General features: G+C 33.1%; 1 protein-coding gene across 43 annotated transcripts in view; it reads left to right on the top strand.

Moving 5' to 3' along the window:
• Positions 1–14,038, top strand: part of RIMS1 (regulating synaptic membrane exocytosis 1) — a 292,326-nt gene that overhangs the window by 162,318 nt on the left and 115,970 nt on the right. For 42 of the 43 annotated variants that reach the window (XM_048938224.1, XM_048938235.1, XM_048938239.1 and 39 more), the window contains 8 exons: positions 192–291; positions 1,995–2,118; positions 7,128–7,174; positions 8,292–8,404; positions 9,355–9,485; positions 9,801–9,972; positions 10,078–10,234; positions 11,471–11,542. In XM_048938224.1, coding sequence (XP_048794181.1) covers positions 192–291; positions 1,995–2,118; positions 7,128–7,174; positions 8,292–8,404; positions 9,355–9,485; positions 9,801–9,972; positions 10,078–10,234; positions 11,471–11,542 — 916 coding nt within the window. The remainder of the gene's footprint in view (positions 1–191; positions 292–1,994; positions 2,119–7,127; positions 7,175–8,291; positions 8,405–9,354; positions 9,486–9,800; positions 9,973–10,077; positions 10,235–11,470; positions 11,543–14,038) is intronic. The other variant, XM_048938197.1, reaches the window with a different exon arrangement.

Raw genomic sequence — 14,038 nt, forward strand, 5'->3', positions numbered from 1 at the left:
TTTTAACTGTAGCAGTGTTTGTGTGAACTATTTGCATGTGCTCCTTTTTGGTGTATTGGCAGATTTTTTAGTTGTACCACTAATGGTGTTTTGGGGATTTTCATACTTTTGGTTTGATGTTCACTTGCAATGTTCACATATATATGATGTATGTCTGTGGCTTGGAAACTTACCAATTTATGATTTTCCAGGTTGTTGGAGGAAAAATGACAGAATTAGGACGACTCGGTGCCTTCATTACCAAAGTGAAGAAAGGTAGCTTGGCTGATGTGGTGGGGCATCTCAGAGCAGGTAAATCAATGAGTTACATACAAAATATATTGTTCTTGACTTCTTGTAATGCATTTGTTAATTTATATTAACATCACTTCTTTGATATGCTAATATATGGTGAATAGATAAAAAACACTGTAATGTTCTTATGGAATGCTACAATTTCCTACATTTCTAACTTATTAATGACTACATTTGCTTGGATGTATGAAAAAAATACAATACACTTCTGGTCTGTGCTGAAGTGCCATGGTTGAATTTAACTGGTATATTTTTGCTTTCTTATCTCAGGAGGTGTTTTTTATACTCTGTAGAAGCAACATAAAAAACTTATGAAACTTACTCAATTGTGTCAAAAACCCACTGCAGTAATTTTACTAACACTGCAGTGTCACCTGAATGATGGATGCAACAAACATTATTAATCCTTTCAGCATGAAATGTTACCAAAAAAAAAAAAAGAAGAAAAACAGCTCTATGAAATGATCCTAAAGTATTTAAAGTACATAATAATTATTTATTGCTCTTGCAAGTGTTTGACTGTACTATTTACACTTTCCAAGCTTTATTTTTAAATGAAATATGAACAATGCTTTTTGAACGGTTTTCTAAACATCTTCTTGGTGGTTTATATTCTTATCATAGCCCTAAACAACTATTTTGGAAGTGTCTTAGGAACAAAAGTTTTAAGCAGTGCCTTCATTGGAATCCAGAAATTCAAATGAGAACTTTTATGAATTTTTGATGATTACATTAACCAAATAATGTAATAAAGAAATAGGACACATGATGAGTCTCCAAAAGTATCCTACTTTGTATTGACATTTGTTACTTTTTTTTCAATTTGAAAAACAAGTTGTTATTAGCACCCCTTATTATAGATTTTAAGTGCAGAATGTAGTTACTGAAAATTACAAGAAAGAAAATAAGGATATTTGTGGTATCAGATAATGGATGCACAGTTCTGGCCAATACATAGGATGGGATGTGAGAGTGTAAGATTACCTTATGGTTCCTGCAGTTTAATTCAATACACTGATCTTTATTAAGAAACTATAATTAAATACTTTTATCTTTTCAAAATAGTACTAAAGTGCAATGCAATGTACATATTATTAAAATTCTGGAAGTGACAAGCTGAAAAAAGGCACTTATCTAAATATCGTTTACATCAGGTTTTGGTTTCTCTTTTCCCCTGGCATCCTTAGAAGTAATGATTTAATTCTGACTTTTCTTTTTTGCTCATTTGACACAGACAATGAAGACTTTCTGTTGAGAATTCAAACTGCACAGTATATAAAATGTAATGAAAAATCCTGATTAAAGTTAAACATTAGATATTTGTTTCCATTTTTTGAAGATTAATTATTTATTGTCAACATTTATTACTGTGAGCTAAAGTTACTGTTAGTAAAGTTTTTACTGTTAAAGTCTTCTTAAAGAGACTTTTATTGTGTAGCACAGTAATGTTTGCTGTATTACCTCTGAAGTACTTAATAAATTAGGACAATTTGTTTCATTTATATGTTTTCTTTTGTAGAAGTTGTAGCTACATTCTGTGAAACAAACCTTGGTAGTGTCTCAAAAACCATTTTCTGGATTTCAACATAATTTTTAAATTTATTTTGAGCAATGTAACTTAGTTATGTACGTTTCATAAATGTTTTGTGCTTCTTTGCAAAAGAATATTGAAATGAATTAAAATTCTCTTTAACTTCAAGGAGATGAAGTTCTAGAATGGAATGGTAAACCCTTGCCTGGAGCTACAAATGAAGAAGTTTACAACATTATTTTAGAATCAAAGTCAGAACCTCAAGTTGAAATTATTGTTTCAAGGCCTATTGGGTAAGACTAAATACTAGCTTCTTAAGTACAGTTATTAGTCCTACTACTAATTGGACTTCTAAAGGGGTTATTTGTGAGTTCTTTGTTTTTTATCTTTGAATAATGGAGTGTGATTGACTTTCCATTGCTGACATTCTGTACATTCCATTTTCGTCATTGCCTGTTGCAGTCTTGGGCCTTTACAGTGATTTATCAGTATAAATGGAAGCAAGAAAGTTAGGAAGCAAGCATTGAGCATTGCAGGAATTGAATTATGTCAATGCTAGTGGGATTTTAAAGAGGTTTTTTTTAAAGAGAGGAAAAAAGAAATACAGCTGTAACTGAAAAAGCTGTATTTGGCTTTTTTCTTTTTTTTTAGAATTATAATTTCTTTTATAAATCCACGTTTGGTGTTTGGCAGTAACAATTCTTGCATTCTTGATTTCTGAAGAATCATCTGTTTGAATTGATAAAACGAGGGTTTTACATTTGTCACAATTGCTTTACAGCGATATTTTACACTCCTTCCCTGAAAATGACTCTAATGGGACTATTTTGAGTGATCTTACAGGATGGAATTTCAATAATATTGTAAATTGACAATTAGATTGCAGAGATGAGTCACATGGTTTACAATAAAAAGTGACTCTTGACTAGTTTCAGAAAAAATGTGAGAGGTTTAAATCTATCCGTAGTTTTTAGCCTTCACAGAGATGCTCACTGCTCACTGTATGTCTCTAGTACCAGTAACCTGTAGGTGGATGGTGAGCTGTTTTCTCATTATAAATGCATGATTCTTTCATTTTGAATGTGCTGGATTTCATCCTAATTATAAGTTTTATCTTTCTCAAATATGGCAAGTTTTTATTTTGAGAAACAGAAAGCGCTATTCATTTTCCTTCTGACTAAAACATTCTTCTTGTATTTCATATCAGCTTTTGGTGTTTGGTTTTGTCCACACTGTGCAAATGTAGATATACCTTGCAAGTGAACTCTTCCTTTTTAATGGCAATCACTATTAAAAGTATTTGAAAGTATTTAAATGAAATTAACATTTGTTGGTGATCTTAATGGCAAATTAGAGCTTGATGCAAAAATAGTGGTTGTTTAGGGCCCGAATTAACATCCAGAGTGAAGCAGTATGGAAGTAGAAAGCTTATTTGACATTCTTAAGTCACAGGTAAATTAAGAGACAGCCCTGATCAAAAATTGACATTCAGTCTTTATGATTTAAAATCAAATGCCATAAGTGGATTTTTGAAAACTTAATTTTTATGTTTTAAATCAGCAGAAAAGAAGTATTGGACTGGACATAACATCATTTCTCAATTGAAGGAAAATTGATCTGTTCAACTGATACAAAAAAGAAACTATTGTATTAGTTTTTTAAATAGTGAGCTTTAGATATCAATGTATTTGTAAATGTTACATATCCTTAGATTTTTATCTTGATTCTTAAATTGACTTCTTGTTCATGAATTCTATAAATGTACAGACTTCAAAAAACAAAGTACAATGTGGCCAATTCCACTAATGTGCTCTTGAAAAAAAATCCAGGGAAAATACCACAACTGTTGGACTAAGGTCTAGAAAATAAAGGGTATTCAAAAACAAAGACTGCTTCTAAATCTGAACAGCAATTATTGCACTAATGAGGCAGAAATAGGACCAATGAAATGTAATGTTTTGCTTTGTATGACCCACACGTATTTCTTTCCAGACATAAGCAAAAACAGAGCACATCAAATTACTCTTTTATTTTGACATAAATGGAGTCTTAATATGGAGGTGTTTATATGCTATAATAATTCTATCCTTGTAGAACTGTGTTCTGCTTGAATTATTATTTTTTCCTTTTCCTTTTTTTTTTTTTTTTTTCTACAGAGAGCAAATAAATAACCCAAAGGGTCTAGAGCATGCAACTGTTCAAATTTAAGGATCTCTTTGTTTTCCCTTAGAAATTAGATTAATACCTGTTGTTTTACATCACATTGGGATTTACCTCTCTCTCATCTAAACCTCATGAAAAAATCTCAGAAAAACCCCACCCAGGCATTATGTGACTAAGAAAATCCTGATGTGAGCAACAACAACAAAAAAATGATGAGCACCACATCCTGCACATGATTTTCTTGTTTGTTTGTTTGAATTTGTGGATGTTTTGCTTTGGATTACTTTTTTTTTTTTTTTCCTTCTGGCTTCTCCTTGCCTTGTTATTCCAACTATGTGCTCATTTCACATTCCTGATAGTGAATTTGACTTAATCCAATTGATCTAGTATAGCCAAGATTTGTATCTACTTTAGATTCTGATTCAGCAAACTTCTAGCTGCTTGATAAAGCATTAATTGGTAATCCATTACACCTAAAATTCCTGTGAGGGAATAGGTTCCCGAAAGACCTGAAAAATGATATTTCTTCTGCATAATTTAAGTGTTTTCATCTCTTAGTATTAATAATGCAAGTAATGTAGCAGTACATCTAATGGTCTCTTTTTAAAAAGTCCTAGTATATTAGGTCTAAAAAGCCTAAATTTAATATGGTTTTGCTAAAGTAAATAATAGGAGGACTGGAAGGCCACAAATTAGACGACTGCAAATTACAAAATTGATGTCTATACAGTTTGCTTAGTCTTGTAAATTTGGATTTCTGTGTCTATCAGTAAATGTAATTTTGAGTAATGGATAATTGTAGGGTGTTTATGAGAGAAAAATGTGAAGAATTCAATACAATTAGCAAATAAAGGCATAGCAAATGGTATAACCACAGTAGTACCATAAAAACTCCGTAGAAACTAATTGACATTAATACTTGTGATTGCATACACAAGGTAGGTAAGAAACCATTTAAAATTAGATTTAATGGATTGGCATCTAAATATGAAGGGGAGAAAATGAGCTATGAATATGCAAGCAGTGGTAGAGGCTGTTAATGTAAGGCAGCATAGGCTTTGGCAGCACACTGTTTGAGAAGCACTCTGGCATGGTAACTGTCTCTTGTGTGTTCGGGTGAGCTCATATGGGATAGTGCAGGTAAAACAAATTTTTCTTTATTTGTCTCTTGTTTTCCTTGTCATATACAACTTATATTTGCTTGGATTTCCACAAATCTTATTGCAAAAAATGTTGTCTCTGCAGTGTGATTCAGTTCCTGTGTTACTGTACCCTAGGTCTTTGCAAGGAGACTGAGCCTCCATAACAAACTAAACAGTGATAGATTTCAGAGAGTTACTAGAGTAATACAGTTAATGTAAACTGCAAATGGATCCTTTTTTTCCTTTTTTAAAAACCATTTATTTTAGCTAGTCTGGCTTAGGTTAGTTAAAACCGTTTCTTCTGAAGATTTTTCTTCTTCTGAAGAAGATTCTTCTTCTGAAGATTTTTTTATTGTTGATGTCTTTCTCCATCCACCCAGGTATGTAGGATGAACTTCCCGTGTTGAAATGTTTCTTATACCTATAAGCCCTCTTTAAATATCCTAAATTTTGTATTCTTATGAGCAATGCTATGCTGCAGAAGAGAAAGTACATATTTCTAGCACAAGAGATATCGCAGACTTAATGTCATATTGAGCAGGAAAATCAGTTGGAATAAACAAATATTTCAGACTGATGAAAATTTCCTTAGAAACAGAAGAGAGAACATGCTATGAAGTCCACACAGCAGCCCTGCTGAGCACTAAGTCATGTGTTTAATTGTGAAGGAGTATTATGCCATGTCAAGAGCAAATAATACAGTTGTATTTCCATGAGTTTGAGGAAATCACAGTATTCCTTACTCACAAAGTCAAGGAAAAGTCAAGAACTTTCTTGGTTAGTGCTGAGATGAAGTCTAATGCCAAATGTTAGTTGGGAGCCAAAGTAGGTTTTGTTAAATCATGTGTACCAGAAAATTTAAAATGCAGAACTTGAAAAATAAATTTAAGACTGGTTGGTTGGGAACTATTACGTTCACTTTCTAACTTAAGTGTCTGTTTCTTTGTTGAAAGTAGCATTTATATATATATATATATATATATATATATATATATATATGTCTTAGTTTTATTGACTTCTAAATCATTAAGGCAATGTTTCACTGAACAGAAAAATACCTGAGTACCTTTAAAATGCTCACCTTTACACTTAAAATCTTTAAATGTTCTTCAAAAATACTATTTTTGTTTAAATTTTGAATTAGTATTTGCAGAAGAAAATAGTTTCAAGTGAACTGCTGAAGAGCTTTGTTTCCATTTTCTTGCTCTGCTTTTCTAATATTTGCAGAAAAATAGTTATATCTTGCCTTTGCAATATATTTTCAATGCTTGTTGAGAACAGGACAGAATGAGGAGCTATCATTACCTAGACTGTGGTGGAAAAGTAATTGTGTTGATGACAAAATTTTGACAGACGTGTATGGATGTAACTGGTTTGATTTTGTTTATGTGTATGTGTTGGATGTTTCTATGTTGAAAAAATTCTATACCCAATTGTAACGAGTTGTGATATTTTTTTAGCCTGTGAAGAAGTGTATTATTCTTTTGTTGTTTAACATTTCTAATGTTTCTTGGTTTTTCTTTTTTTTTATTGTAAGACATTTTCATCAGTTTCATTCTGTGAACTCCTTGAGACGTTTATATAAAGATTACTAGTGAGTTAATCTCTGTCTTCTGTTTAGTTTGTAAATGTTTCCTCCAAAGAATAGTTTAGTGTCATTAGCTATACTGCCATTTACCCCCTTCTCTTCATAAAACCTCTCAGGCTTTAGATTGTGAAAATACTAGAATCCATCCATAATATTTACATCATAGCACTCGTTTTGTCTTCTAAGTTTGAAGGAAGTAATAGTTTCTTGTTAAGATTTTCATGAAACCCAGTGAAAATGATGAACTGGGTTCAAATACTTCCCCCTTCTTTCTCCATAATCCATCAGAACAAAAAGAGATATGTTTCTGAAACTGTTTCTCAGAAACATGTTTGTTACAGAAGAAGGTACTCTTCCTCATTCCTAATTATTTTGTGTTTATTTTGTGTTATTTATTCATGTTTTTTAGTGATATTCCTCGGATTCCTGAGAGTTCTCATCCCCCATTAGAGTCCAGTGAGTACACTCTCTTTGTTCCTTTGACTGAGCTTGATCTTGTACTCAGTATGAATTTTTGGAATGCCTACCATGCAGTGGGAGACTGCGTTGTCTTGAGATTTTTATGTGAAAAAAAATCGTTGTTATCTGAATCTTGTGTGTTAAATTCTAAACGATATAGATTTCATTAAAAACTATATACATTTCAAATGTTAGCAGGATTTTACTATGCTCTTTTGTTACTTGTACTGTTAATACTGTATGGGTGTATAAGACATGCCTGAAGAAGTCATTTACTTTTTCTAGCATAACAGAGGAGATAGGTAGAAGAGGCTGCCAAAAGTACAAACAAATGGCATCAGGACTTCACCTCCTGTACCATCCAGCCTAAGTCCAGAGTTTCTGCTTCTCTTTAACTTATGGAGAATGCAACCCTATGGTGAAATTTTTGTATATGACACTTGAAAAGAACAGTTTCCTTAGCTGTCATTTGAAGTGTCAGCTGGGTTGCATGAGAGCCATGGCTTCCAGCCCTTTCTCATCTGAGCCTTGCGTGAGAAGCAATGACAAACTTCATTGGGTCCAGCAGGGCCACTGAACTTGCTATGCTGCTCCTTGCCTTTCATGAGCTTGTCCTTGCTTGTGTGAGCTCTGCTTCATTGATAGAGAACTACTGATCTCCTGCATAGACAGGAGTGTCCTCTGTGCCAGATGCCTGTCTTGCATATCTTCCTGCCTCTGAATTCTCAGGAGTTAAAATCACATTTCAGAAGCTACTATTAAAAAAGAAAAAGAAAAAGAAAAAAATCATTTACTCATTAAAGTTTTCAGCTATGCACTCTGTACAATGAGGATATTTTATTCAAGGCATGGTATGTCAATGATAGATAAGGAACACTTTGTAATATGTTATTTAGAGTAAAAGAAAAAATGTCAGGTTTAATCTGGGTTAAAAGTATCTAGACTATTTTCACCACCTCATTTGCATCAGCTTAAAAAAATTCTGTATGCTAAGACATTAATACTATGCATAAAGACAAGCTTTATTATGTTCAAAGAAAAACAATTCATAAATTATCCAAATTTGCTTCATAATTTCAGATGGAGAGTTCATGTGTTTCTTGCATATTTTTAGGTTCAAGTTCTTTTGAATCTCAGAAGATGGAAAGACCTTCTATTTCTGTTATTTCTCCAACCAGCCCTGGAGCCCTACGGGATGCACCACAAGTCCTACCAGGGCAGCTTTCTGTGAGCAGATTTTATTTTTCCTAAGTTAATAATGAATGTTTATCAGATGTTGGTCCTTCAGCCCTCTGCCTTCCCAAGGTCTATTGGGAAGTCAAAGGAAGTGACTGTTGCTAGTGAAGTCTAACATCTTTCAAATGTTTAAGTATACATTCACTGTAATCACAGCAGAAGTAAAGAGTTGTTGTCTTAATAAATGAGAACATGCAGAAATTTACATTGAGGAGCCCACAAACGTGCCTTCTAATGTTTTCATGCTGTACTCTTTTGCACTTGCAAATAACAAGCACCATACCACCCTACGTTCTTTACAGGAGCAAGTAAAGAGCTATGTTAACTTATACAGTAGAAAAATGCAATTGAATTTAGATAAACATCAGCTCCTGGAATTCTCTGTAATGTTAATTGAAACTGTACTTATTAAACACACAGTGAATTCTTAGACTTTGTTATTATATATTCTTATCTTTTTATATTGATTATATTAATTTCTAAGTACACAGCAGACTCAAAAATTCTGTTACGATCCTACGAGGAAAGAATTTAGCTGTATTTTATACTTTCCCTTAGACCTTTATAATGTGACAGATGAGAGGAGGTAGATTTTGAACATGCCTGAAGTTTAGCTGCAGTTTAGCTTCCTATTTAAATGTAGATTCAGAAGTGCAAAACTAAGATGATGCTGGCTTGAATGAACTTACAGGTACCAGTGATTACAGTAAGTCATGTAAGTATAATTGAGTAATACCATTTTATTCAGCTAGGTGAATATGTAAGTCTTTGGTATACACCAACATATTTTATTAATAGATTTGCAATTATATGCATCTCATTGTCTCTTGGGAAAACAAATGTTACTTCTAAATTGTGATTAATGTGATGCAATATAAAAATTACTTTTTTTTTTTTTTTTTTTTTTCAATGTTTTTTTTCTGGTAACTTGTTTCATGTAGGTGAAACTGTGGTATGACAAGGTGGGACATCAGTTAATAGTGAATGTTCTACAAGCAACAGATTTGCCACCAAGAGTAGATGGACGGCCAAGGAATCCCTATGTAAAAATGTATTTTCTTCCAGACAGGAGGTAGTACTTCAATTGAGAAAATTATTTTGTAATTTATTGAATCAATTTTTAAGCGAATGTTTTTGAATTGCAATATTCTTTTATATGTATTTTTTTCCTATTTAGACTAATTATGAGAAAAAAATTGCAATAGAGGTATTTAATTCAGTATAAAATTAACTCTCCGGACATTTGGATGAATGCAGTCCGCTGTACAGCAAATACTTTTCTCTTTTAAGGCATTATCAGATCAGGAAAAATGAAACCAATAAGTGCTGATGAGTTTATGGCTTCTTGTGATTTACAAACAATTTACAACAAATATTTATGTTACAGTGATAAAAGTAAAAGGAGGACCAAAACAGTAAAGAAAAGTCTAGAGCCAAAATGGAACCAAACTTTTCTCTACTCGCATGTCCATCGTAGAGATTTTAGAGAACGAATGCTTGAAATAACAGTATGGGATCAGCCAAGAGTCCAAGAAGAAGAGAGTGAATTTCTTGGAGAGGTGACGCACACAATCACATTTATCCTGAGTTTGATATTTATTTTTGAATACATGTTAAAATTACATATTAAAATTTAAATTAAAATGTGATAATTTTCCTCCTAGATTCTAATAGAGCTGGAGACAGCGCTTTTAGATGATGAACCACATTGGTATAAGCTACAGACACATGATGAATCTTCACTACCTCTGCCTCAGCCATCACCTTTCATGCCCAGAAGACATGTTCATGGTGGAGAAAGCTCTAGCAAAAAATTACAGAGTAGGTCCAATCCATTCATCTTTTTTTTTTTTAATTTTTAAATTTGAAATCCTGGGTCTGTTGTACCGATATTTAGTTTTCAATACAAGTCAAAAATGCTATTTCATGGTCTGTTAGTGTTATACAAACGAACAGCAAAAAGAGATGCCTTTGCACGTGCCAACATTTCACCTGTGATGCATAACTTTCAAGTAAATGAAACCTATTTGAATCAATTGATTTGCACTAGCAAAGTAAAATTGATCAAATATTTGTTTTCATGAATCTCCTTTCAAAAGGAAAAAGTCCACGTTTGTTGGATACTTTTGTAATAATTAAAAGCCTTTTATTTAAAAAAGGCTTTGAAGTCTTGTGAGGTGTAAAAACACTTCATTTAAGTTTAGTTTCAGCTTCCAATGTACTTTTATATACTATACCATATAATCAGATGAAAGAAGGAATGTAAGCAGCAAAGAGAAACTGCTTTGGGAGGTACAGTTGTTCTGAAGATTCTGATTCAAGGTTTGTATGATTCACACTAAAAATAATGAATGTATTGAAATATTTGACTGTTGTAGCCTCTCTCTTCATTTAACTTAGTAAAAGATTTATTTTAACGTGGGAAGGATGTAGGACGTTATTTTTAATAAGCTTTCAAGCTATTTATTTAATTATTATTATTATTTCTTTTTGACATAAAAGTCATTAATTCCAGCTAACGATTAAGAAATTGGGCATATTCAGGAGTGAATTGTAGAAATGTGATACTACTTTAATTACTGCCTGAGAATATGTATAGAGATAGCAAACTAAAGGTTAGTTTTCAGGAGATATTTGAACTTTTTAAAAGGCTGTCAGTGCTGCTTCCTCTTCTCCTTTCTTACCATATGCTGCCACCTCTGCTTTCCTGTTCAGCTGATTCAGCTTGCTCTACTCACTGAAATAGCACAAAAGTACCTTTTTTTTTTCTTTATTTGAGAAATAAAGAAATCTTTTTCCTTGCTTAGTGAGCTAAACTAACCTCGTAGAAGAGTACTGAGGGAAGAAAGGCAGAGGAGGCTGCAGCATCTGTGAACCTGTTGGATTGACTCAGCTGTTTGATGAGACATCACCAAATCAGTGATGCAGTTTAATTCTCCACTTGTACTGTTTAGACTTAAAATCATCTTTTCAGTATTAGTACTACAAATAAACCTATTTTTACGCTTTATAACATGGCCAGATGTTCAGGTATTTGTTTACCTTACTGTTGTGCAGGATCTCGGCCAATCAGTGATAGTGACATCTCAGATTATGATGTTGATGATGGTATTGGAGTTGTTCCTCCAGGTGCGTGGGTGAACAGCATGGTCCTGCTTTCTTTTTTCTTGCTTGCTTGTTTATTTATTTTCATTATAACATTTCAGAATATTGAAGATACTGGTTTTAGAGAATGCATAGTGGGAAGAACAAGTTTTTCTGATCATTCCATGGTTCTTGTCCTTCTCAAATATGGTGGATTAAAAGATTCTATAATTCGTTGATTGGTATTTCTTTTGCATACCATTCTTCACATATGAACCACGTGATGGTTCAAATTGTTTACCACGTAATGTTCCAAGCATTATTAAAAATACTAATTTAATTTTAAAAATTGCTTTACAACAGTAATTAGGGTTTCAGTGTTTATTGCAAGCATGTTTTATTTTGCTTTTTGCTTGATACATAGATGTAAAAGAGTCTTCCATAGACTTTATTGAGAATGCATGCTGTAGATTATGATGCATGTAGCATGGCTGTACCTTCTATAGTTTCCTTGAGTCTTCATGAACTACCATTACCCTAAATGTTCATAAATTTAGCTTGTACCATGGTTAGACTTCAATTTATCATCCTTTTGTACTTTGGATGCCATATTTTTCTATTTCTATTTGACTGTTGTTATAAGTCAGATGATAGGTTTCAGAATTGTCCCAAGCTATCCTAAGATTCGCCGTTTCATTGGCAGTACTAAATCGTTTTTTCCTTCGATGTCCCAGATGACAATTACTGAATTAAATCATGGCAGGTTTTAGAAAGTCCTCTATCTCCCTGATCAGAGTTTAAAATAATCTGACAGTTTATTCATTATATATTGATTAAAAATACATTGTACATTTTATTACCACATATGGATACAAATTTTGCTTCTTTTTATGTGTTAGGGTACTTCCCTTACTTTCATACAATTGCATATGAGCAACTAAGCAGGAAATTTGTTCCATTATGTCTTATAATTGTGTTTGGTTTAATGAAGTGATTAATCTTGTTATTTACAGAAGCTGAGAACCTTTAAGCTAAAAATAAATCATAGGTTTCAAAAATGTGGCATACCAATGTATGCTTTCTTACCTCTCAATATACATACTTAGAGCAGGAATGTTTTTATGCTGCCCATTCCTTAGGGCATTCATTTGAAACCGTTTCCATCTAGCCAGAAACTTTCAAGAACGTTCAACTGAGTACATTGGACTCTATTCTCTGGGTCAACCCCTGAATAACTGCAGTTCTTACAGAAAGTTCTTAGGACAGCGAGTGCTCGAGCGCGGCTTTGAAGCATACATGGGAGCAGACTTCCTCAAGAGATCACTGCAGAAAATTGCAGTATATTGCAATGCCGTATACCACCGGATTTTTTTTAGAATCTGTTCATGGAACTGTTTATAAAAGGTGTTTATACTCACAGCTTTAAAGTAACTTCAGTTGAAGCTCTGCTTAACACAGTTTATTTTTGACAAATTTTTGTGGTATGCCTATGTCTGTTTACATGAATATTATTTTAATGCTCTCAGCCTCTCCTCAGATGTACGATGCTCCAGGCTTTTAATTAGCTTTGTGGTCCTGCTCTGGACTCAGAGTGCTTTAACTCTTTGTCTTTCTTCTGTGATGGAGCTCAATATTCCAAATGTGACCACACCATTACTGAGTATATAAAAAGAGTCAGTAAAGGATTTATAAAAACAAAATAAAATATAATCTGAGGCATTAGTGGCTCATATTGAGTTGGCAGTATACAAGAGCATATTAATGAGCTGTAATGCTTTTGAGTAACACTCCAGAAGAATTTATTCTTCTATCTAAAATTATCTGTATAAATGGTTGTGTTGCACTTAACATTCCTGAAGCAGCAGGGTGACATCAGCATAACACCTTGCATTGCCTGTATTGCCTTTTTCAAAAAAATAAAGTTAGTGCTTTAGAAATCAAAACATTTTCATCATCCATGCAGTTTCCATTTCATGTCACACCTGACAGTTTCCCATGACCACCTGAGAAACTTCTTCTCCATGAACTGCCATAAGCTGTATTGCTGCTCCCATGCAAAAGAAAAAGTTCTCTGCTCACTCTGGAGAGCCCAGAACCTTTGTTTTTGAAGATACGAGGAGATGTTACTGTTGCTGTCCCTGTCATGCTCACTGTGGAACTATGGATGCAGTTTAACCAACTGAACAAAAAGTAAAACATAGGAGAAATATTATTTACTGTTGCTCTGTCTGTGCTATAAGCTTTGTGTTCACCCAATGCACAGGTTTTAAATATTGTCTCCAGGTAGCTCAGCTATGAAGAATATGCAGGGTAATAGCATCTTCATATGCCAGATGTTTAAGTGCACAGGATAATCTTAGGTATTGGTTTCTTAGGTGGACCAGAAATACTCTGGAAGCACATTTTAAATTGAAATTTATTGTTGAAAACTTGAAGCGCATTTCAGAATAGTTAAAAAGGTTAGAAAGCAGACTTGGATTTCTTTGATTTTAATGTTTAATAAATATAACCTAGTTTTTTTGTGTGTTAGAGAGTACATGA

This window comes from Lagopus muta, chromosome 2 (genome assembly GCF_023343835.1).
Source record: "Lagopus muta isolate bLagMut1 chromosome 2, bLagMut1 primary, whole genome shotgun sequence".
Classification (NCBI taxonomy): Eukaryota; Metazoa; Chordata; class Aves; order Galliformes; family Phasianidae; genus Lagopus; species Lagopus muta.